This window comes from Rattus norvegicus, chromosome 15, assembly GCF_036323735.1.
Source record: "Rattus norvegicus strain BN/NHsdMcwi chromosome 15, GRCr8, whole genome shotgun sequence".
NCBI lineage: Eukaryota > Metazoa > Chordata > Mammalia > Rodentia > Muridae > Rattus > Rattus norvegicus.
The window spans coordinates 30,130,284-30,156,063 of NC_086033.1; the positions used below are offsets into that span (position 1 = coordinate 30,130,284).

The following is a 25,780-nucleotide window of genomic DNA, read 5'->3' on the forward strand; positions in this document are numbered from 1 at the left end:
CATCAGGTATCACAAGCTTTATCAGTTGCGAATCTGAGCCAAATTGTTGCCCCTGTGAAGAGGGTACATAACTCCAGAAATCTTGCAAGATGAGACCATCAGCGTGACTTTTGCTCCTATATTAATAATCAATATGCCATTCTCAGGTTTTTAAAGTTGCAGGGTACATATATTTCTTATAAGAAAGGTGTGTTAGATTTAGTGATTGAACACCCCCTCCATAAAGGAACATCCTGCCTATCTCTGCTTAGGCTACAGAGTCCACCCCCACATCATATCACATATGATCATTATTTTTTAGCAAATTATATTTTATTTGACTATAAATATTAATCTCCCAATGATCCACTATCAATCCCTTTATGTTGTGGGAGGTTTAGAAATGTGGTTAGGATCCTGTCTGATAATTCAGGGGCCCACGGTCATGTCAGTGAAACAGCAGGTTTGTTAGATGCATGAAAATGTGAATGAATGGTCTTAGGTTTCCATATTATGTGACACTTTCTCCCAGTCCCATTATTCTCTATGCCTGACACTACTTTCTTTGGATATTTTCTATGTTCAGTAGCACAAAAGAATTTCAGAGACTGAAAAATTCAGAGAAGTCCCTTATCCAATTCCATTACAAAACAGAAATTATGAGAAAATTATTCCAGACTTCCTCATTAGCATTATGTCTCCACTTCATTCCTGCAGGAACAATCACCCTGTAGAAAATCCACCATTTTCAGCTCTGAATGCAGAATCTGGAAAGGAAATGTGTAATCTGTCTGATCACAAGGATCAACAGCTCAAATCTGTGTAACATGCGAATTTTGAGCAAGCAAGAATCAGGCTGCACCCTACTGCTCTTTTTGTTTTTAATTGGAAGTGGATTTTTTCATGCAATGTTTTCTGCTCAATGTTTCCCCTCCCTCATCTCCTTCCAGATCCTCCCCACTTCCCCACACAAACAATTCCATGCCTTAGTTCTCTCTGTTTAGAAAATATACAGGCAAACAAACAAACCAGAATAGAGATTAGATAACAAGAAAATCACACGAAGCACACACACATGTGATACCCATGCCTCCATAAAGAATCCATAAAAACCAAACTTGGAAAATATAATGTACAAGCATATGACGCCTCCCTTAAACAATGACCAGATAAAGCATTATGATAAAACATCTTGAAAATTTGCCCATCGGCCACTGCGCATGCTCTTCAGTGTGGTTTGTGAAAGTGAGTCTTAAGTGAAACTCTCGACAAAACTATTTTGTGAGCAGTTGTTAATTGGGGATGGTTTCTGGATTTGAGAGGGCATCATGTTGACCTCCTATGATTGACACTGGGACGCTGTCTTTAGTGGAGCTCTAGAGACCCTGTGTACACTGCTTGCCTTCCATCCCCACTGCTCTTCAGTAACAACAGAAACGACAGAAAGCCCACATATACATGGAAGCTGAACGATGCTCTATTCATGATAACTCAGTCGAGGAAGAAATAAAGAGAGAAATTAAAGACTTTTTAGAACTTAATCAAAATGAAGTCACAACAAACCCAAACTTATGAGACACAAGAAAAGCAGTGTTAAAAGGAAAACTCATAGCGCCAACTGCCTCCAAAAAGAAACTGGAGAGAGCATTCACTAGCAACTTGACAGCATACTTCAAAGCTCTAGAACAAAGAAGCAAATGCACACAAGAGGAGTAAAAGGCAGGAAATAACCAAACTCAGGGCTGAAATCAACCAAGTAGAAACAAATGGACTATACAAAGAATCAACAAAACCAGGAGCTGGTTCAATGAAAAAATTAAAAAGAGAGATAAACGCTTAGCCAGACTAACCAGAGGGCATAGAGACTGTATCCAAATTAACAAAATCAGAAATGAAAAGGGAGACATAACAAAAGAAACTAAGGAAAATCAAAAAATCATCAGATTATACTACAAAAGCCTATACTCAACAAAACTGAACAATCTGGATAAAATGGACAATTTTCTAGACCAAGATCAGATACCAATGTTAAATCAGGATCAGATCAACCATCTGTCACATATATACATTTACGTATGAAAATATCACATATATACCTTGCATGTGAAACACAATAGTTATGATATGTGAGATTTAAATATAAATATTATCAACATTAGTGTGTAAATATACTTTTCTGGATTTCCAAGTCCAGGAACCCATTTAACATGACATATTGTATGTTGTGAGTCTGAGTATCTCATAGGATAAGAGCACTAGTCCTTGCTTGTTAGGGATGCAACCACGAGGTGCTATTAGATCTCAAGTATTGGGGAGAATGCAGAGAATTCTCTTTGGTGTATGTTGATGGTTCAGGCTTGGGGAAGAAGCAAAGGTGATTTTTCAGTGGCTGAGGGGTTGACTCTAGAGCTAGAATTATTACTAAGAATGAACAACCAATTTGGAGCAGAGACTGAAGGAAAGGCCATCTAGAGACTGCCATACATGGGGATCCATCCTACATGCAGTCACCAAGCCCAGTCACCACTGGGGATGCCAAGAGGTGCATGCTGACAGGAGCCTGCTATAACTGTCACCTGGGAGGCTCAGCCAGAGCAAGACAAATACAGAGGGCAACACTCACAGCGAACCATTGGACTGAGAATGGTGTCCCCAATGGAGGAGTTAGGGGAAGGAATGAAGGAGCTGAAATGGTTTGCAATCCCATAAGAAAAACAACATTATCAACCACCAGATCCCCCAGAATTCCCAGGGACTAAACCACCATCCTGAGAGTACACAGGGATGAACCTATGGCTCCAGGCACATGTGGAGCAGAGGATGGCCTTGCTGCATCAGTTGGAGGAGAAGCCTGTCAAGGCTGGATGCCCCATTGTAGGGGAAAGCCAGGGCAAGTGGAAGGGTGGGAGGGAGGGGTGGATGTGTGGGGAGCACCCACATAGATGCAGGGGGTGGGGGGATAGAATGGGAGGGTTCTGGAGGGGAAACTGAAAGGGAGATAATATTTGAAATGTAGGTAAAGAAAATATCCAATAAAAATGAATAAAAAACTAAAAAACAAAACTAAACTAAATAAAACACAATGAACAACACCCTGATAGCTGTATCATGCCCGCTAGTCATCGCGATCTACATTGGCTTTTACCTTAATTGGGAAGAACAATGGAGACATGTTTCCTACATTATTGATATTTCTGTGGCTGTATTGTATGATGAGTTAATATTCTAGGGCCACAGAATAATCTATGAGACATCTAGGCATATGCTATCTCACTCAGGTTTTCTCTAGCTACTGTAGAAAAGAAGACGTCTGTAAAGTGATGGCCTCACAGTCTTTCTCCATCATTTCCATCTCTGCATAGGGATGAGCTAAGGTGAGCAGGTGGAGAGCAGCTCCACTCCATCCTGAGAGGCGAGGAGAGGACCAGTACTCGCATCAGCTGCACTTGTGTAGACAGTGCCCTGCTCTCTTTCCCTCGGTACAAGCAAGAACCTGGGAAGCATCCTAAGCTCCTCATTGACATTCGTTCAAATATGGAAAGAAAGCAGACCCAAAGATTGATAGTTTTACTGAATAAGAAAGCCAAGCATTTCACTCTGCACAAGCCATTGAGACTCAGCCATGTGCTTCTGTGCCGAAAGTGCACACTAGTCAATGGCTCCTGTAGTCTGTCCTCAAACCTGCCATGGGGCCTGGAGCCCCATCCACATCCTGTGTCACAGGCCTTCCAGTGCAGGTTTAGCCATGGGTTCCTTTTAAGTTGCAGCTACAGTGCAGACATAAAAACAGAAAATTCCAATGTCAGTTATAACTCAATCCATTTAGGACAATTTTCTCTATCCTTCTTTTTAAAAATAGTTTTAAAATTGAAATATAATTTTAATGCTTTCCTCTGGCAGCACATGGAGGCTATGAGAGAACAGAACTCATTATGCTGCAGAGACAAAAAGACTGTAGCTGACTCGGCCCCATGTGCAACGTCTACATCCCACACTCTCCTCCCTTGGCTCAGAAGTCATCGAGGAAGAGGCTGTGGACAAACTGTGAGAGTGGCGGATGACTACACAGAAGCAGTGTTTCCTGCACATAGTAGGGCAGCTGCACATGTGAATTCACAGAGGTTGACAGTACACACGAGTCCTGCAAAGGATCAAGCCAGAAAGATTCCATCACAGAGAAGGAAGATGGACATTCCCACCTTTTTTCATTAAAGGTTCAGCTCCTGGTGCAAAGATTGCCTTCCAATGAAGGCCACATATCCAAGAGTACATGGGCAGTGCAGCCTATAACACAAAACTTGCTGAGTTTTATTTTAAATGGGACGATGGGACACAAACTGGAGTGTTATACAAAAGTGGATAAATCTTTTCAGGACTGGAAGGAGCAGAGGATAATAATCAAAATTCATTGCATAATATTCTGTAAGAACTAATAAAAATCAAAAAGTACATAAATTATATCAGAAGTCTATTTGTGTGTGAACATTCTTTCATGTACACTCGCCACACTATATACGGTAGGACACACATAGTTCAGTGACACTAGTGATTTCAGCCATCCAATGGGGACTTGAGACCTACCTTCTTTGGGTGTGGTTCCAAGTTTATTTACACTGTGTTTTCCAGAACTCTGTGGTGCAGGTTGGAGGGAAATCAGCAGAGGGCGCTGTCTCTTCAGATGTGGTTAACATCTCATTCAGGTAGTGACTTAACATGACAGACTCACTGTGCAGACAGAGGTCCTTGTCTCTGAGGGAGGAGTTTGAGGAGATCCTCCAGAGGACTTGCCCTGTGACTTTGGTGCACTCAAGGACCAAGTGTCATTTCTTCTATGAACATGCTTCCTGACACCTGCTCTGTTCTTGTGCTCCTCCTAATGCTCAGTAAGTTATGTTCAACTCTAAGGGTTAATGATGTCTGTTTCTTACAACTCTAGAAGTCTTTAGTGCTTCTTCTCAAATAAAAAAAGTAATTCCTCTGTACTTAGGTGTTTATGTACTTATTTGTTCATTTTTTATTATTTATTTTCAGGGAGGAGCAATGGAGACTCAGTGACCCAGACAGAAGGCCTGGTCACTCTCACAGAGGGGTCGCCTGTGATGCTGAACTGCACCTATCAGACTACTTACTCAGCTCCTACCCTGTTCTGGTATGTGCAATATCTCAGTGAAGCCCCTCGGCTACTCCTGAGGAGCTCCACAGACAGCAAGAGGACCGAGCACGCAGGGTTCCACGCCGCTCTCCATAAGAGCAGCCGCTCCTTCCGACTGCAGAAGCCCTCAGCACAGCTGTCAGACTCTGCCCTGTACTACTGTACTGTGGAGACACAGTGAGGGAGACGGCAGGGGAAGCTGCACATGAACCAAGGGTGCAGGAGGGCTGAGGGGGAGGCTCTGTGAGGGAGCCTAAGTGCTTTCACTGAGTGATGTTTACCTGGTTTCTTGAAAACATGAACAAATGTCAGATCAGATAACTAGAAATCTAGGAATTGCTGGATATTCTAACAGGGTAGGATAGACATCAGTGCAAAAAAGAAAAGAAAAAAACAGAACAAAATAAAAAACCAACCAACCAACAAACAAACAAACCAAAACACGATTTGATTACCTGACATAATTGTTCTCTCCCTAGAGATCTCTCGCAGGAAACATATCTGGGAAAACCCTGATTAGGATTTATCTCTACGAAAATGTCTTACAAAATTCAGTGGCTTAAATTCTCTTACAATCTTTCGCAAATCTCCATTAATTCATAACCTAATGAGGAACAGAGACTCTAGTCTTTAAATATTTTCTTCAGGCTCACTCCTTAAGTTATTTATATTCTTCCTCTCCTTGATCCATAAAACAGAGAATGTAGCCCAAATTCTGGACTTGCTTGCTTATCTATGACTGTGAAGTGACCATGTTCAAGACAATCTATTAACCATAAAAACAACAATGCCAACCAACCAGGGCTTCCACGGACTAAACCACTACTGAAAGATTCTACACGGACTGACCCAGGGCTGCAAATGCATTGGTAGCAGAGAATAGCCTTGTTGGGGCACCAGTGGAAAGGAAGCCCTTGGTTCTCCCAAGGTTGGACCCCCAGTGCAGGGGATTATGGGGGGCTGAAAGGGGGATGTATGGGGGGAATACCTGTATGGGGGAGGGGGAGTAGAGGGGATGGGAATTATGGATAGGAAACCAGGAAGGGGAATAACCTTTGAAATGTAAGTAAAGAAATATATTGAATAAAAAATTTAAAAAAAAGAAGAGACCAGCATCATTGAGATGAAATCTTCTGGGAAATGTCTTCTGACAGAATGAAGAAGTTGTGATTCAGAGATAGCCAAGGTTGTACCTTGTGCTGCAGCTGTATTTGGCTCATGTAAGAGTCACTAAAGTGTTCCTGGTTTTAAAGTCATGAAGAGCAGCTGAGGCATAGCGCTGTGAGAGGTCATGGCAGGCTATTGGTGAAGGTTCAGACTCAGTTGCAGTTGATGGCCCAGGACTGAAGGAGTCATGCAAAGGATTTGAGGCTTGGCATGATGAAGAGAGCCTATGAGAGACTATTAGTGAAGCAAAAGACCTTAGTGTATTGGAGATGCCAGTACCATGGGATGATCACCAAGAACAGCAGCAACACTGGAGTGGATCAACCTGAGCTTAGAGTGCTACAGAGGTCAGAGCTGGAGAAGTGATTTAGCCTTTGGAGGAGCCCAGAAAATCATATGTTGCCTAGGAGACCCCAAGATGTTTGACATGCCATATTCATGGGCAATCTGTTGAGGAAAGCTGCTAACAGGGAGTGGAACCAGCCCAGGAGAAAGAAGTTTGTTGCAGTCAACAAAGATGATAAAGGAGCTGGAGATCTGAAGACCACCTTGACATCAGACATGGAGATGGCAGAGTTTGAAGTTTGCCCAGCTGGTTTCCTGTCTTGTTTTGGGGATTACGGTTAAGTGATTGGATGAATCTCAGAAGAGACCTTGAACTTAAACTTTTAATATTGTTGAAACTGCTATAGACTATGGGAACTTTGGAAGGTGGACTAAATGTGTTTTTTTTTATTATGCTGTAGGTAGATATGGCCCCCACAGACTCAGGTGTTTGAACAAGCCTATGGGGATCAGGGAGTGGAATTTGATTTGTATATGCTTAGCCCAGGAAGTGGTACTATTAGGAGGTGTGGCCTTGTTGGAGTAGGTGTGGCACTGTGGGCATGGGCTTAAAACCCTCATCCTAGCTGCCTGGAAGTCAGTCTTCCTCTAACAGCCTTCAGATGAAGATATAGAACTCTCAGCTCTGACTGCATCACGCCTGCCTAGATGCTCCCCTGTTCCTACCTTGATTGTAATGGACTGAACCTCTGAACCTGTAAGCCAGCTCCAAGTTAATGTTGTTCTTTATAAGAAAAAAGACAACCTATTAGAAAGCATTTAACTGGGGGCTTGATTACAGATTCACATCCTGGTAGGGAGTGTAGTAGCAGTCAACCAGGCATGGCACTGGACCAGTACCTGAGGCCTTCAACTTACCACAAAGAGGGAGATGTTGGCTCCAAAGCTCACCAACAATGACATGGCTCCTCTGACAAGACCAACCCTCATGATGATTTCTAAACAGACTATCAACCGGGAACCCAATTCTCACACTTTCTGACTGCCTTCACTTGATGAACTTTTCATGAAATACAGAAAGACTCCATGTATAAGAAGAGCCAAGAGGTGTGATCACAAGATATGTCATGGTCTTGAATTTTTTATTGCATATATTTTATTTACACTTCAAATGTAATCCCCTTTCCTGGTTGCCATCCATGAACCTCCTATCCCATTCACCTTTCCTGATCTTCTATGAGGGTACTCCCTACTCAACCACCAACCCCTTCCAACCTCCCTGCCCTGAAATTCTCTTACACGGGGGGGTCCATCCTTGGGAGAACCAAGGGCTTCTCCTCTCATTGGTACACAACAAGGCCATCCTCTGCTACATATGCAGCTGGAGCCATGGCTCTGTCCATGTGTACACTTTGGATGGTGGTTTAGTCCCTGGAAGCTCTGGTTGGTTGGTATTGTTGTTCTTATGGGGTTGCAAACCCCTTCAGCTCCCTCAATCCTTTTTCTAAACTCCTCCAATGGGTACCCCATTCTCAGTTCAATGGTTGGCTGCCAGCATCCACCTCTGCATTTGTGTTCTTTTAGTGTCTGTGTGACATCTGCCCAGTATCTTCTGGCTTTTGTAGTCTCTGGTGAGAAGTCTTGTGTAATTTTGATAGGTCTTCCTTTATATGTTACTTGACCTTTTTCCTTTACTGCTTTTGATATTCTTTTCTGTTGTTGTTTTGTTCATTGGGTATTTTGACTACTATGTGACAGGAGGAATTTCTTCTCTGGTCCAATCTATTTGGATTTCTGTAGGCTTCTTGTATGTTTATGGGCATCTCTTTCTTTGGGTTAAGGAAGTTTTTTTCTATACTTTTGTTGAAGATATTTACTGGCCCTTAAGTTGTGAATCTTCACTCTCTTCTATAGTTATTACCCTTAGGTTTGATCTTCTCATTATGTCCTCCATTTTCTGGATGTTTTGGGTTAGGAGCTTTTTCGTTTCACATTTTCTTTGACAATTGTGTTAATGTTTTCTATGGTATCTCCTGCCCCTGAGATTCTCTCTTCTATATTTTGTAATCTGTTGGTGATGCTTATGTCTATGACTCCTGATCTCTTTTCTAATTTTTCTATCTCCAGAATTGTCTCCCTTTATTATTTCTTTATTGTTTTTATTTACATTTTTTGATCCTGAATAGTTTTGTCCAATTCCTTCAACTGTTTGGTTGTGTTTTTCTGTGATTCTTTAAGGGATTTTTGTGTTTCCTCTTTAAGGGCTTCTATTTGTTTACTTGTGTTGTCCTATATTTCTTTAAGGGAGTTATTTATGTCTTTCTCAAAGTACTCTATCATCATCATGAAATGTGATTTTAAATCTAAATCTTTTTTTTCTGTGTGTTGGAATATCCAGGATTTGCTTTTGTGGGAGAACTGTGTTCTGATGTTACAAAGTAGTCTTGGTTTCTGTTGCTTAGGTTCCTGTGCTTGCCTCTTGCCATCTAGTTTTCTCTGGTGTTAGCTTGTCTTGCTGTCTCTGACAGTGGATTGACCCTCCTGTAATTCTGTGTGTCAGCACTCCAGGTCTGGGTACAGAGAGATGGGTCACAGGGTCAGCTCAGGGAGCAGGCAGAAACTGGAAGGATCCTGTCCCAGACTGCTCCAGGCTTCCTGTGCCCAGACAGCTCCCGGTGGGTTCCTCTAGGGCCAGGAATATGCGCAGAAGTGGTGGTGTCACCTGAGCTGTCAGGATTGTCCACACTTCTGAGAGTCCAACTCTCTTCCCCAAGGGATCTGGGTACAGAGTACTATGAGAAAAGGGTGAAGGCCATGGTCTTGAATTTTAAATTGTATTCTAAAAGTAAAAGATTCTGAAGACTGTTACTCAGCAAATACTCCTCAATTACAAATTTTGTTTACCAGGTGATGATAAAGTATCCATAAATATATTTTGGATCTGGCTAGGATGCATGATTGAGTTGGACTTATTTAAGTGACCCATGGCCTTTAGCTAATGCTGGTTTATATTTTGAGTATTTTCTCCTTGGCTCCTTAATTCAAAATCACATGTTTGTTTCCAGACAGTGTCTGGTGTTGGAATGGGTATCTCAACTCCCTACATATGCAGTTGATATGTTTGGAGAGAATTCTGTACTTCTTGTGCTGTATTTAGCACAAACTTGCCTCACTGAATGGGCCTGTTAAGGTCTTAATTACATCATTTTGGTTGATCAACTTCTGTCTTATTTAGGGTTTCCATCGCTGTGAAGAGACACCATGACCAAGGCAAGTCTTATAAGAATATTTAATTGGGGCTGGCTTACAGGTTCACAGGTTCAATCCATTATCATCAAGGTGGGAGCAGGGCAGCATCCAGGCAGGTTTGGCAATGAAGGAGTTTAGAGTTCTACATATTCTTCTGTAGGCTGCTAGGAGAAAACTGACTTCCAGGTAGCTAGAAGGCACACTTCCTCCAAAAAGGCCACACCTTCTCCAGCAAGGTGCCACTCTCTAGGCCAAGCATATTCAAACTACCAGAATCATACGCATGCACACATACATGCTGGGTTCTGCAAATTGCCAAAGTAAACTGAAAGCCAGCAGGAATTGCTGGTCTTTGTTTTTGATGAGTTTCCTTCTTTCTGACCATGTTTCAATGTGACTCTATCTCCTTCCATCTTCTTCAAGTATTTGTAAACCTGAATTCTTAGATGACTGTTATCTTCTAACTCTTGTGAATTTTGCCTTGTTTTGGGGGGATTTGAAAAAAAAACCTGGAAAACACACACACACACACACACACACACACACACACACACACCCCACAGGTTCATTTATAGACTAAACACTCACAAATTGCTGGCATTGATAAAGCCCCTCTTCCCCAGGAAAGACAATCACTACAAGAAAAAACAGATGAGAGAAGACCCTTGGGATGAATTTCCTTTTTGTTCCTGAAGTCAAAAAACATATGTATTAACACTGAGCCATTGCATTCCATTGACCCAGAAAAAAACCTAATGTTTTTAATCCTGTTTCTTTCCCAGAGGATAGTACCTTAACCAGCCATAGAGGTCTCATAGTTGTAGTTCCTCTAGCTTTAGCAGTCAGCCTTTCCTATCTAGAGTCCTGTCTTGTCATTGACAGCAGAGGCAATCATTGACAGCAGAGGCAATCTAACTCCGAGTGTTTTTCATTGTCTCTGTGCTGCAGGGCATCCACCAAGGGCTATAGCTGTACCATAAAGCCTCACCATCATGGCTGTGCTAGTCATCCACACTCAGTCTGAGACAGTTGCATCTGAAGTCTAGGGTTTAGTTCAAAACCTGGTTTCATAAGGAAAATTAACCAGCCATCCATGTCCACCAGATGCTAAACCTAATCCCTCAACATAGATTAGGAAAGGAGCAATGTGTTGTGAAAGTTTTGCTTTGTTTGTAAAACAGGAACACCACAGGAGGCAGAATGGGGAACCTCAAGACCCTTGGTTCCTCATGTGGCCTCCAGAGGGTGCTGCTGCACTCACTACTGTTCCTTCTTCCTTTGAAGATCTCCACCTGCTCACATCTCATCCTTCTTGCAGTTGGCTCAGTATTTAGCAAAGGCAAGTGACAAGAATCAGATATTCAAAACTTTCCAGGCTCCTGTTTGCAGCATCTGTTTTTACCTGAGCAGGAGACCTCTCCAGCAGACCCTTCCTCATAAGAGCTTTCAAGCTCTTGCCTTCCTCAGTGATTTTCCTACCTATCCTATTCCTGAGAGTTCCAAGGCTCAACCATGTTCCTGGTGCTCCTCCCGGTGCTGGGGATAAACTTTCTCCTGAGTGAGTACAGCTTCCTTGTGATATCTGCATCTCTGCATTCTGACTGTCCTCACTGAAGACTGCACTGAACTTACTGACCTAATATTCCCTTCCAGGAGATGGCCAAGCTCAGTCAGTGACTCAACCTGATGTTCATGTCACTATCTCTGAAGAAGCCTCTCTGCAGCTGAGATGCAAATATTCCTCCTCTGTGCCACCTTCCCTGTTCTGGTATGTCCAGTACCCACAGCAGGGGCTGCAGCTGCTCCTCCGGTACTATTCAGGAGACCCGGTGGTTCAAGGAGAGAATAGCTTCGAGGCTGAATTCAACAAGAGTGACTCTTCCTTCCACCTGCGGAAAGCCTCTGTGCACTGGAGCGACTCGGCTGTGTACTTCTGTGCTCTGAGCGCACAGTGTCTGAGTCTGTAGGGGGAGATGAACACAAACACCCATTTCAGGGGATTCTCAGACTCACGATTTCTATCCTTGAGGTTTATGAAGCATCTCTTTGGACTTGGTGAGGAGAGAAGTAAAGTTGAGCAGTCCCAGCTGTCTTTGCTCAACTAATTTCTACCTAAAATATCCACTGTTTGACTTTGTCTCAGAAGTCCTTTGTGTATTTTCAAAATTCTCTAATGTTCAATGATAATTGTTTTTGAATAAAGGAGACAAGTGTTATTGTCCATGAGAATTATTTTCTGAGTGGACATTATTTCAAGAGTGACTAGACGAAATGGCTGATAGTGGAATACCAGAATGTGGACATTAATTTCTCATTTTATGTGTTGCCTTTACAGAAATGATAGGAACGCTCCTCAAATTTTGTCCTAAAATTTGCTTTCTCTACTCAGTCTTTCATGCTGAATTCCTTGTATATTCTTCTTTCAATGCTAAATGTACTGATGAGAATTGGTCATAATATTTAAGTACTTCCATTTCGGAAAGAATTTGTTGCTTGTTAGTTAATATAAAAATTTACCAGAACCAAGAATTCTTAGAAATCTTTCATAATTATGTCATTCCTCACAGCCACTAAAAATAAAAGAGAAGAATAATGAATTCTAGCTCATTGGTATTTTTTTCCAAAGCAATCTTCACAGTTATAAATGTATTCTTCTATTGTTGTTGTCACCTTAAATTCTTGAAATCTACTTGAAAATTTGTAGTATGATTCCTTTTGTGACTTTATTTGTAAGCTTATGAATATTTTATATGCACTGTCTTCTCCCTGGTGTGTATGATTCCACCATGGGAACATCAGAAATCGATTCTTTCATCCTAACATCTCCATGTCCTGCTGAAATGCAGACAGGAGTCGCAGTGCTAGCACATTAGTGCTCGCTGGCTCCAGGACAGAACTTTAGTTTCCTCTCCTTCTACTGGTGATGATTGTACAAGAAGATATTTTACTTCTATGAACACAGCCTATGAGGATGAATGCTCAGGAGTAAACAAAAGGAAAAAAGGAAAAGTAAGAGGGAATTCTCAAGCTGTTGCTTGACTTGAGAAATGCAAGTGAGTAGACGCCATGTAACCGTGAGCACCTGAGTAGGATTTGCAGCGCACACATAAAAGTAGGGCACGGTGGCTGTGCTGAGAGGTAAGAACAGAGAGATCCCTGTAGCCCGATACTCAACCATCAATAATGAACTCCAGGCATCAGTGAGAGAGCTTGTCTAAAATATACAAGGTAGATAGCCTCAGAAAAATGACATCCAAGATTGACATCTGAGCTCCTCACGAATATGCACATATGGATAGCTAAACAAACATATTCATGCACACGCATAGTATTATTATATTATATTATATTATATTATATTATATTATATTATTCCGAGCACAGAGTTAATACCTACCTCAGTGGTTTATGTTCCCAAATGAAAGTCACACAAACAGCCTTTAAATTTTAATACGCCTTAAGCAGTACAATAGCTGGATGATTGTCTATCCTCTATGCTGTTAGAATCTACCTCCTACCAATAACTCTGAGTTACAACTTATTAATTTCTATGTTCTATCTTGACTGATTTTGACCAAATTGACCAGCCCTCTGGGTCATGTTCTCCTGGTCCCTTATATGGTGGCACTGCTTCTCCCTCCTCACATTATTACCCCTCCATGGCAACTTCCGTGTCGTCCTCCTTCCTCCTTCTGGTAGTTCCAAGCCCAGGAAGCCTAAACCACACCAATGTCTCTCCTTCCCAGCTATTGGCTACGGGCATCTTTATTTACCAATCAGAATTAACTGGGGGTGTACTCCCAGAAGCTACAGGCAGACCCTCTCATCAAAACAATTTTGGTGGACCCAATTGGAATACAAGCTACACAGACACAGAAACAGACACAGACACAGACACAGACACAGACACAGACACACACACACACACACACACACACACACACACACACACACACACCTACCTCTTCAGAATATGAGAAACAATATGCAAGGTTTTTCGCTAGTCTCTACATGTACACATGAACATGCACATACATACATACGTACGTACATACATACATACACACATGTGATTGCATATACCCTACATACTTAATTTGTGGCAAGCTCAGCACTGGACAAAAAAATGTTCTAATCTTATCTACAGACTAAAATCTGTCCAAAAAAATATGGATGCAGGGAAGTGGCTTCTCAAGCTCTACCATTACAGGGAAGGCAACTCCTTCATAATCCCTGCTTCATAAAACATCTGTCAGATATACTGAGGCAGAAAATGGGTACTCCAACATTGTGGAGACACAATTGTTGTGGGGACTGTCCAGCCAGTCTGCTTGTCTCTGCCATTTGTATAATATTTGGAAGCTGAGTCCCTGCCTACCCAGGAAAATTTTATTCCTCAGGTCTCTGATGAGATTGAAGACTATATAGTTATAGTCTTACTATAAGCTTAAGTTGTTTAGGATTTAAGATGATGATCTAGGTCTAAGAAGATCTTACCATGGTAATGCTAGTTAGGATAAAATATATTTAGATAAAGAACTCTAAATATATCTATATAGGATGGATAATTTTACTTAGTTACCAAATTATATTTACTAGACCTTTAAATTGGGAATCTTCACTCTCTTCTATCCCTATTAGTCAGGTTTGATCTTCTCTTTGTGTCCTGTATTTCCTGGATGTTTTTGGCTAGGAGCCTTTTATGTTTTACATTATCTTTGATGGTTGTGTCAATGTTTTGTATGGTATCTTCTGCCCCTGAGATTCTCTCTCTTATCTCTTGTATTTTGTGTGTGATGCTTGCATCTATGAATCCTGATCTCTTCTTTAGGTATTCTATCTCCAGGGTTGTCTCCCTTTGTGCTTCTTTATTGTTTCTATTTCCATTTTTAAATCCTGGGTGGTTTTGTTCATTTCCTTCTCCTGTTTGGTTGTTTTTTTCCTGTAATTCTTTAAGAGATCTTTCTGCTTCCTCTTTAAGGGCTTCTACTTCTTTACTTGTGTTGTCTTGTATTTCTTTAAGGGAGTTATTTGTATCCTTCTTAAAGTCCTCTGTTATCATCATAAAATGTGATTTTATACCTAAATCTTGCTTTTCCAGTTTGTTTGGATATCCAGTATTTGCTTTGATGGGAGAAATGTGCTCTGACGGTGCCAAGTAGTCTTGGTTTCTGTTGCTTAGGTTCCTGGGCTTGCCTCTCGTCATCAGGTTGTCTCTGGCGTTAGCTTGTCTAGCTGTCTCTGACAGTGGCTTGACCTTCCTGTAGTCCTGTGTGTCAGCACTCCTGTAGACCTGTTTTCTTTCAATCGGATTTGGGAACAGACTAGACGATTTCCTCTTGGATCGGGAATGTGGGCAGAGAGTAGCCTACTCTGAATTCTCAGAGTGTCTGCACTTCTTAGGGTCCAGCACCCCCCCCCCCAACGGGGTTTGGGTGAGGGGAGCTGTGTGACCAGTTCAGTTCAGTTCAGTTCTGGACCCAGGCTTGACCCAGCATGTCAGTGAGGGTGCTGGGTACCTGGAAGAGAATAGGGGACAGGAGACAGGAAGAAGGATGCCAAGACAAGAGTCTGATCAAGGTGACAATTTTATTTTTCCCAAGGCTGAATTTATACTATAACAAGGGTAACAGAGGGAGGGGGTAGTGTGACACATTTACACAGGCCAAGGACACAATATTTATATGGTCGGGGAATGGGCTGATGTTGATAGAATGTCAGAAAGTTAACATGTTTGTCATATTAGTCAGCAGGATGTCGGTTTTTCAGAAAGGTTACAAGTCATCACATTGGGCGTCTTGATGTCAGATGTATTTCTCAGCAAGAGAATTTATCATATTATTATTCATCTTGACCACCAGATTTGTATTAGTCTTCTTCAGCTGGCTGGGGATTTTCCATGAACCCAGTCATACTTAATTCTAACCATAATAATAACATCAATAATGGAGGGCTTCAAGGGCATCGCTCCCAACACCAGCAGGTTTCTGCTGCTGACTGATCCTATACTCCTGTATTCAGAGGCGCTATGCAGTTTCATCTTGGGCCAGAGATGTGGGCAGATGTGGGCAGAAGAGGCAGTCTGTCATGTGGTCTCAGGATTGTCTGCACTTCTGGGTGTTCAGCAATCTCCCCCAAAGGATTTGAGTGCAGGGAGATGTTGGATCAGTTCAGTTCAGTCCCAAGATCCTTATGTTTCTTTTTAAAGGCATGGTTATTGTTATTTCATCTTTCTCCTTCTCATTCTGTGTTGACATCCTTTCCTTTCCCAACTCTCCTGCCTTCGTTTTTCCTATTTCTACCATTAAATTTTCCTTGTCCTGCTCTTTCTTACTCTAGTGCTTCTCCCCAAACACATGATCCCTTGTACCTTTCTGGTCTCTGTGGTTACACCAGGTCATATACTTTATTTGAAAATTTGGAGCTAGGAACCTCTACCTTTTCCTATGGAGTTAGGAATTCAGTGGCAGAATGTGCAGCCATTGTCTTTCCAAGCCTTGGTCAAGTCATTCATTACAATCATTTCTAATTCCATCGATCTTCCTGCAAACTGTATGATGCCATTTTTCTTTACATTGACGAACATCCCATTACATATAGATACCACATTTTCATTATGCTCACTAGTTGAAGCACATTAGGGTGTTTCCATTCCCAACATACTGTGAATAGAACAGCATAGAACACAGCTAAGCAAGTATCTGGAGTGGGAGGTAGCATTCTTTGGACATATACCAAGAGGTGGCACTGGTAGGTCATGTGGTACAGTTATCTTTAGATGTTTGAAGATTTTTCACACTAATATCCAGAGTAGCTTCACCTCCTCCAGTAATGAATGTGGGTTCCTTTCCCCGTAGCTACCACTAGAAATTGCTATCAGTTGTTTTACTTTGTATTTTTTACTTGAGTGAGATGAAACTTCAAAGTTGTTTAAATTGCATTGCCCTGGTTGCTAAGGCTGATGAAAAAATTTCAGATGTCTTTTAGCCATTTTTATTTCTTCTATTGAGTACTTTAGACACCCTTGTCTTCTGACTTCTGCATTTCCTTCACCAGGATGCAAAGGGCTGATGTAATGAGGCTTGTGAGGATGGTCTGAAGTGACTTTGTTGGTTGTGTGGGTTCACTAGGGGACACTGCAGGGTTCCTAGAAATTACTTTTTCTTAAGTTTCCCTGAGGTTTGAAGCACTGAGACGTGACATAAGGACATAAGGCAATCCACTCACAAAGAAAGGAGTAGGGATGATGGAGTGTAGCTACCTAGCACTACAGCCATTAGCACTTGGTCATTCTGTATGAAAGCAGAGATAGCTAGAGCCTGTTTAAAGGACAAATCTCTGAACAGATTTAAACAAAATAGAAACTCCTCTATTATGAGGATGGGCGCACAAGAGAAAAAATCTCCACTGCTTTCTATTTTTTAGTTTTATACCTAAAATTTCATAAAATCAAAGAACTAGACATTAGTGCAATATCTTTTATATCATATGTAATAAATGTAATGTATGTTCTAAATTAGAACAAAAAATAGCTACTTCTTGAACAGAAAGTTGGTCAATTTAATGTATGAAAAACTAGAAGGGAGAGGGCCTTACTTAATCTGACCAGTCGTCTGTAGCCTGTTCTGAATCAGTTGTGTTTTCCTAATGAGCACAGCAAAAGAAGTCAAGAGTTAGAAAATAAATCAAGGTGAAAACACAGACATGCCTTGTTTTTCTTAAAACTGTGTTGGAAACATTTTCTATGCATAAGAATATTTTAATTGCAAGAAATTATTTTCATTTTGTGTAGCACATTGCACGCTGATTTGTTACATTGTGTAATTTAAGAGTCCTATCAGGGCTTATCTAATTGGGTACAATAATCACACTTAAGTATGGGCCCTATGCTCAGCAGTAGAAGACCAATATAGAATGAATCCAGTGGTGTCCTTGTGTCACATTTCTTAATTTGAGCTCTTTCTTTTTCTTTCTTCCTTCCTTCCTTCCTTCCTTCCTTCCTTCCTTTTTTCTTTTCTTTTTCTTGTCATACTGGTCTTTCATCTCTATTTTAGGGTTACATGCCTTGTGTTTTTATGGTTGTGTGTGTGTGTGTGTGTGTGTGTTTGTCTTTCTTGTTATTTTTATTTTAATTCTGTTTTAAGTGGTTTTTATTTGTTTCCCTGTTTCTTTGCTTTCTAAAGAGAGAAAAAAGAAAGGGCATAGAGTTAGGTGGGTGAGGAGGTGGGAAAGAACTTGGACGTGATGGAGGAGTGGAGACAATGACCGGATCATATTGTCTGGAAAAAATTCAGAACAACAAAACGTCAAACAGTCTTGCTAGGGTTCTGCAAGGCTCTGCTTTACACACTGGAGCCATTAGGTTCCCCACTGGGATTCTTCATTAATGTATTCCCTTTTCTCACACATTTCCCCCCAAACTCCTTATATTACACATTACATTAGAAACACGGTGTCCTGGTCTCTACATCAATGTCCTCCACAGTCCTGGAGCAATGACAGTGCAGAGTCATGAGGTGGAGGTGGGTGGAGTTCCTTGTTCAGATGAATGAGGGAGCTCAGTGACTCAGAGAGAACCTGTAGTCTGTGAGCACAAGTTGTCTGGGCACAAGACTGACCCCCTTCAGAGCTGGAGGGAAGACATCCCAGCAAGTGGACAGGGGCCATGGAGAGGAACCTGGGAGCTGTGCTGGGGATTCTGTGGGTGCAGATTTGCTGTGAGTTGTGCTAAGCTGAGTTTCTATTAGGGATTCTCCAGAAATGTCGGTGGTGGAGGGGGAGAAAGTAGATGAAAATCTACTGTGCATTCCTCCTCGTGGGTGTTTCATGGGGTATTTGATTGATATGGGTAGATACCTCTCTTTAGTTCTGATTTCTTTTTCTGTTTCTAACAGGGGTGAAAGGAGATTCAGTGGAGCAGAGTCCTTCAGCCTTGAGTCTACACGAGGGAACCAGTTCTGTTCTGAGATGCAATTTTTCTATCACCATTACAACTGTGCAGTGGTTCCGACAGAATCCCAGGGGCAGCCTCATCAGTCTGTTCTTCCTGGCTTCAGGAACAAAGGATAACGGGAGATTAAACTCAACATTCAGTTCTAAGGAGCGCTACAGCGCCCTGCACATCAGCATTGCACAGCTGGAGGACTCAGGCACCTACTTCTGTGCTGCTGAGGCACAGTGCTCCCAGTGAGCCTGCAGCCTGGCCCCAAACTGCAGCTGGGTGTGCGACTGCAACTCCTGACACAGGAAGACTCTGCAGGAGGCTTTGCACAGCTGTGGCTTCATCAGATCTCCACCAATTATAGAGAATGCATTAGGAAAAATAAAAATCTCACTGCAGAAGCGCACAGTTAAATTCATACTGAATGATGCTGATTTGTAGAATGTTAAAAACTCAGAAACATCAGTGATTAAAATATACACCACACTTCATCAAATTCTTGTGCTATTATCATAAAATATAAACCCCTCTTAAATAGTGCTGAGTCATTTGGGTCATTTCCCAAAATGAGAACTGAGAGCAATGGTTTCCATCCTCTGTTTAGAGAGCACCAACAACTCTTCCAGCTAATCTGCTCAACATGAAGTTAATAAGAGTACTAATTCCTGAAGGTATAATAAATTAAGTCATCAAAAGGCAAGACAAACAAATCTTATTATTAAATCAAAACATCATTTCTATTGTTTTTACATTTTAAAAATATAATACATTTAATTATGTATTATAAAAATATTTTGCTTTAGAAAGAATCAAAGCCAAAAGTTAAATTATAAATTACAGAGACCTTATTTGCAACTTTTATCACAGTCCTGCTTTTAGCAATGGATCTACAAAAATGTTTACATGTCATATAATAATATATTTTCATATAATATATTATATATCTATAAGTAGTATATCTATGTATATATATTTAAGTATACACATGCAAAACCTCATTAAAACAGTGCTTTCAAAATAAAAAGTGAAAACCTCCCCAATAACATACAATATTGGACAAATTATTTAATTAAATAATTAAATGTAATCTTAACAACTGATTTTCCCCAAGGGTTGGCAGATTATATTGCACAGTTGAAAACTCCTGCCTTGCCACTTTCTGTAAGGAACTGGAAACCATCCAGCCTTATGCATTCACGTATTGTCTGTCCATTGCTGTTTTCCCTTTACAACTGCAGCTGAGTGGCTACAATGGCGATGGATTGGCTGAAACCTTTTCTTTCTGGAGCTTCACAGATTGACTGACCCCCTTGTGATTCAGACAGCTTCCATCCCTATTGCAACTACATGCCTTTAAAATACAGACTTTTCTGAGCTTCCTAGACAATAAACAATTCCTAATTGCCAGTAAGATTTCTGTGAGCATAGCTACAAGTGGTGTTACTAGAGTAATAGCCTTTGCAGTAAGAATTATTGATTCAGTCATCTCAGAGAGTTCACAATTAGCAACCACCGACCGTAACCATAGATTCCTGGTAGGATATGGCTATTGAATTAGGTTAGATCTAAACATGGAAACATGGTCCAGAAATGTGGTACCCAGAAAAGGCTTCCTAACTGATCCAATAGAGCTTTGTCCTAGTTCCATTCCTGATTAGCTTTGACTTGAAAGAGTTTGTCTCATAAACAAATGAGCTAGAGGACTACAGATAGCAATTTTAGATGTTTTCTAGACAAGATATAAAATGAACTTTTAATATTATTATTAATTTTAGTTTATTATTTAGGAATCTCACAGCATATGCCCTGACCATGCTCACCTCTCAATTGTCTCATAGCCATGCCTTCTCCTCTTGACCTCCTCCCACATAAAAGAGGGGAAATGTCCCTTTTGTATGGTCCATATCGTCACCAAAGCATCATCAAATTCCTAGTGGCAATACCCCAAAAAGAGAAAGAATCTTCCTCATCCTGCATCCATGCCAAAAACCATCATCTGAAGAGAACTATGAGGTGTCTGGAGTTAGTTTTCCCATTCCTTACCCTCCCATACTGCAGTGCTTTGGGCCAGCTCTCCATCATCCATAGCTAGTGCCTCTGTGTGACTGCCACTAAGGGGAGGGGCCAACTCCTCCCGTAGTCTTGGGCAATAACATGGCTTCAGGCAGCACTGGCTTAGGTGGTAACATAGGTGAAGACATAACACTGACCTTGGTTATATCAGGACCAGTGACCAAATCATGGCCCTCAGTGACTGCATAGTCGAGGAACCTCAACGTGGTCTCCGGTGGTTTACATATACTGCTCACCTCAACATGGCTCCACGAGGGAGCAAAGCCCGAGAACTTCACCAAGGCATCAAGAAGTAGTACAGACTGTGTAAGTCCTCATGTTTCTCAGGCTTTGTTGCAGCCTGGCACAGCAGCATGGACCACCAACAGCAACATGGCATCCTGTGGAATCACAGACCACAGTGGTTCTTCAAGGGGACTCAATCCAAAAAGAGAATCCTTCCTCATCTTGGGCCTCTGTCATTGCCTAGAACCAGGAGGTATCCTCCAGCCAGGGATTAGGCTTCTGTCTCCACCTCACTCCTGCAGGAACCATCACCTCTTGTTAAATCCACCATTTTCAGTTATGTATGTTGGGTCTGGAAAGGACATGGTCCAATCTGTCTACCAACAAGAAACAAGAGCTCCAATCTGTGTAACATGGGTACTTGGAGCAAGCAAGACACAGACTGAACAACTGTTATTCTGTTTTTAATTGAAGATATGTGGTTTTCATGTAATAAATCCTGACCAGAGCTTTGCTTCCGTCATCTCCTACCAGTACCTCCTCACCTCCCCACATAGAACTCTACAACCTCCCTCTATTTTTAGAAAACAAGCAAGCAAATAAACATATCAGAATGGAACAAAAGAAACAACCAGAAAAAAACACAACCAAATAAGATGCATGAGAAGCACAAACACATGCAGAGACATGTGCACATACAAAAATCCATAAAAACACAAATTTCAAAACCATCATGTACAAGAAAATGACAAATATGGTAAACAATGCCCAGACAGAACATCCTGAGAGGAGAAAATATTTCTGAAAATACTTTGAATTTATATGAGTTTGCCATCTACTTCTGGACATGAGGTTGCCTTCAAGTGTGGTTTATGTACACAGTCGAACTCTGTTGGAAAAAACTAAGTTTTTTTGTTTTTTGTTTTTCTGACATTGTCAATTGGAGACTTCTTGTTTAGGCCTGAGCATCATGCCCATTTCCTCCTGTCGTAAATGAAACTCTATCTGTATTTGATCTGTGCAGGCCTTGTGTAGGTTGCCCTTATTACTGAGTTCACATGTAAATCACTCTTAATGGTTCTAAAAGGCATTATTTCCTTACTGCCTTCCATGTCCACTGGATCTTACAATCTTTCTGCTTTTCTTCTATAAAATTACTTGAGGGAAGAAGTTCAATGAAAACATTCTATTTAGCACTGGAAGTTTCAGAATCTCTCATTTCTGTGCATTTTCCAGTCATGGACTTGTAGGTTTCTCTGTTTGTTTCCATCTACTACAGAGGATGCTTCCCTACTTATTTCCAAACAAGACAATGATCTCAGGCTATAGCAGAAGTCATTAGAAGTCATTATATTGATACATGCTTTAGGAGAACAATATGTGGTTTTCCCAGGGTCTATGCCCTATCTAGTTTGAGGTTTTTGTCCACCACAGAAGAATGAGGCACAGGTTCCTCCTCATGGAGTGGGCCTTAGTTCCATTCAGAGGTAGTCCAGTATCATTTGTGCCATTATTGCACTAGTGTACCATTTAGGCAGGTCAACATTGTAGGTCAAAGTGTTTAGAGCTGTGTTTGTGTTTATCTCTCTCCTCTGGCAGTGTTCAGAGTCCTTTCCTATACCATGAACATTATTAATCCACAGGGCTGAAAACTCTAGTTAGGCAACAGCCTGACATTGCCATTTTTAATGGGATGTGTATGTATTGTCTTCAACAACAGTGTGTTACCATCAGTTTGTGGAGAGAAACCAATAGCCTTGAAAACTAGGAAATCGCTTGAGTTTTTTTTAAATATTTCCATGGGGCACCTTTGGCTAACAACTCAGATGATACCCATTCTTGGAACTGGTGGATTCACTTGTTGGTAAGTGATGTCTACTTGGTTCTTTGTCTCCCTGTTATTTGATAATTTCATTTAGATTCCATTTACACATGCACACGCACACGCAGATGAATGTATTTATTAAGAAGCTTCCTCTGTAGTAGGTTCCATATGATGTCTCAGTTGGAGCTTAGTTTCTCTTCCTCTGTCCCCTCCCTTATCCTCTCACCCCTCCTACTTCCTGTTTAGTCCTCCTGTTCCATACTCACTCTGTCTCTTTTACTATCTATTCTATTTTTCCTCTACTCAGGAAAAATAATCCCTCTACCCTAATCACTATCTTATTCTGAACTTCTGTAGGAGTAAAGATTGTAGGAAGCCTATTGAAGACTTAAAAGCTAATATCCACATTTAAGCAAATACATACTATATTTGTTTTGGGGGTCCGGGTAACATGACTCAGGATGATTTTTTTCTAGTTTCAACCATTCATAGCTCAACACTGAGTGATATTTCATTGTGTATATGTACCACATCTTCATTACCTATCCTGGGATCTAGGCTGCTCCCAATTTCTAGTTATTATGAATTGAAGAGCAGAAAACAAGTGTTTCTGTAGTAGGACAGAGTCCTATGAGGATGTGCCCAATGTGGGGTAGTTGAGTATTGAAATGCATCTAGTTCTGTCTTCCTGAAGAACATCGCACTTGGTTCCATAGTGGCTGTCAAAGTTAGCACTCTCTCCAGCAGTGGATAAGTGTTCCCTTTACACTACATTTTCACTCACATAAGGTATTTATTTTATTGATTTTGGTCCTTATTACTGATGTAAGGTGAAATCTCATAGAGGTTTTAATTCACATTTTTCCTGAGGTCTAAAGATGTTGAAATTTTCTTTGAATATTTTTCAGCCATTTGTGTTTTATATTTTGAGAACATTCTGTTTAGATCATACCCAGTTTTACTTAGGTTGTTTCTTTTCCTGGTGAGCAGTCTTTTTTTTATTTATTTATTTATTTATTTATTTATTTATTTATTTATTTATATTAGATATAATTCCTTGTACTAGCTGGTTTTGTGTGTCAACTTGACACAAGCTGGAGTTATCACAGAGAAAGGAGCCTCCCTTGAGGAAATGAGGAAATGCCTCCATGAGATCCAGCTGTAAAGCATTTTCTCAATTAGTAATCAAGGGTGGGAGGGCCCATTCTGGGTGGTGCCATCCCTGGGCTTGTGTTGTATAAGAAAGCAGGCTGAGCAAGCCAGGGGAACAAGCCAGTAAGCAGCATCCCTCCATGGCTTCTGCATCAGCTCCTGCTTCCTGACCTGCTTGAGTTCTGTCCTGACTTCCTTTGGTGATGAACAGCAATGTGAAGTGTAAGCTGAATAAACCCTTTCCTCCCCAATTTGCTTCTTGTGCATAATGTGTTTGCAGGAATAGAAACTCTGACTATGACAGTCCTATATCATATGCATAATTGATAGTGATAATTTCTCCTTCCATAAAGTCCCATATTGTTCAAATCATGGCCTGTACACAATCTTTTCAGTTTCATGAACTTCCACTTATCAATTATTGTTTTTAGCAACTGTGCTATTGATGTCCTGACCAGAAGGTTTTTTCCTGTACCAATGATTTCAAGACTATTCCACATTTCTCTGTTAGATTCAGAATATCTTTACATCTATTCATGTCCTTGTTCTATTTATACTTGAGTTTTATGGACTTATGTCTGGTCTTTAATTATATTCCCTTGATCAACATGTCTGTTTTAATGCCAATACCATGCTCTTTTTCTGACAATAATTTTGTAGAACAACTCAAAATCCAGGATTGTGATATCACAAGCAGTTCTTTTATTGTTCTTGATTGTTTTAGCCATCTATGTTTTTGGTGTGTCATATGAAGCTGAAGTATTTTTCTACTTGTGTGAAGATTTCTGTTGGAATTTTGATGCAGATTGCATTGTATCTGTCAATTGCTTTTTGTTAGGATGGCCACTTTCACTATATTAATCCTGCCAACCAATAAGCCTGGGGTATCATATCTGATTTCTTCTATTTCTTCTGTGTTTTAAAACTGTTCTATATACACTTTTCATTTACATGTGTAGAGTTTATACAAGATATTTCTATATTTTTGAGACTATTGTGATATGTGTTGTTTCAATGATTTCTTTCTTAATGTGTTTGTTTTTACTATATGGAAGTCTACTGAGTTATACATGTTTCTTTTCTCTCTTGCTGCTTTGCTGAAAGTGTTATCAGCTGTAGGAGTTCCTAGGGGAGTCTTTAACATATAAAAATCATATAATTGTCAAGTAAAGATACTTGACTTCTTCCTTCCTTATTTGTGTCTTCTTGATCTTTAATTGTCTTATAACTCTAGCTAAGATTTCAATCACTAAATTGATTAAATGGACAACTTTGTATGGTTCCTGATTTTGGTGGAAATGCTTTAAAATTTGCTCCATTTAGGTTGATTCTTGGTTGTGAGTTTGCTGTATATTGATTCTTTATTTTGTTGAGCCATGTCCCTTGTGTCTAGTCTCTTCAGGACTTCTATTATGAAGTCATGTTTATAAAAGTATCTCTTATTCGCCAGATGTAATTGTAGTCTCTGGAGCTTACTGCCTGTGTATACTAGCCTCAGTCTAGTCCTGGAAGCGTGGGAGCATCTTCACAGAAGCGGGGCCAGGGGGAAGTATGGAGAAGGAGAAAGGGGGATAACATTTGAAATGTAAATAATAAAATATTCAAGAAATATAAAATTTAAAAAAAGAAAGGGGGTGGGGACACAGAACTGGGTTAGACTGGAAAGAACAGATAAATACAATCAAGCTTCATTGCATAACATTCTCTAAGAACGAATAAAATGAGAAAAGGT

At 40.7% G+C, this 25,780-nt stretch overlaps 2 gene segments (V, D, J or C); both read left to right on the forward strand.

Annotated features, from left to right (window-relative positions):
• The first annotated feature begins 11,185 nt into the window (after positions 1–11,185).
• LOC134482046 (T-cell receptor alpha chain V region PHDS58-like) lies at positions 11,186–11,799 on the forward strand. The segment is given in 2 exon segments: positions 11,186–11,390; positions 11,486–11,799. Coding segments are annotated over 2 exon segments (360 nt in total).
• Positions 11,800–18,497: 6,698 nt separating this feature from the next.
• LOC134482047 (T cell receptor alpha variable 22-like) lies at positions 18,498–19,022 on the forward strand. The segment is given in 2 exon segments: positions 18,498–18,549; positions 18,727–19,022. Coding segments are annotated over 2 exon segments (348 nt in total).
• The last annotated feature ends 6,758 nt before the right edge of the window (positions 19,023–25,780 follow it).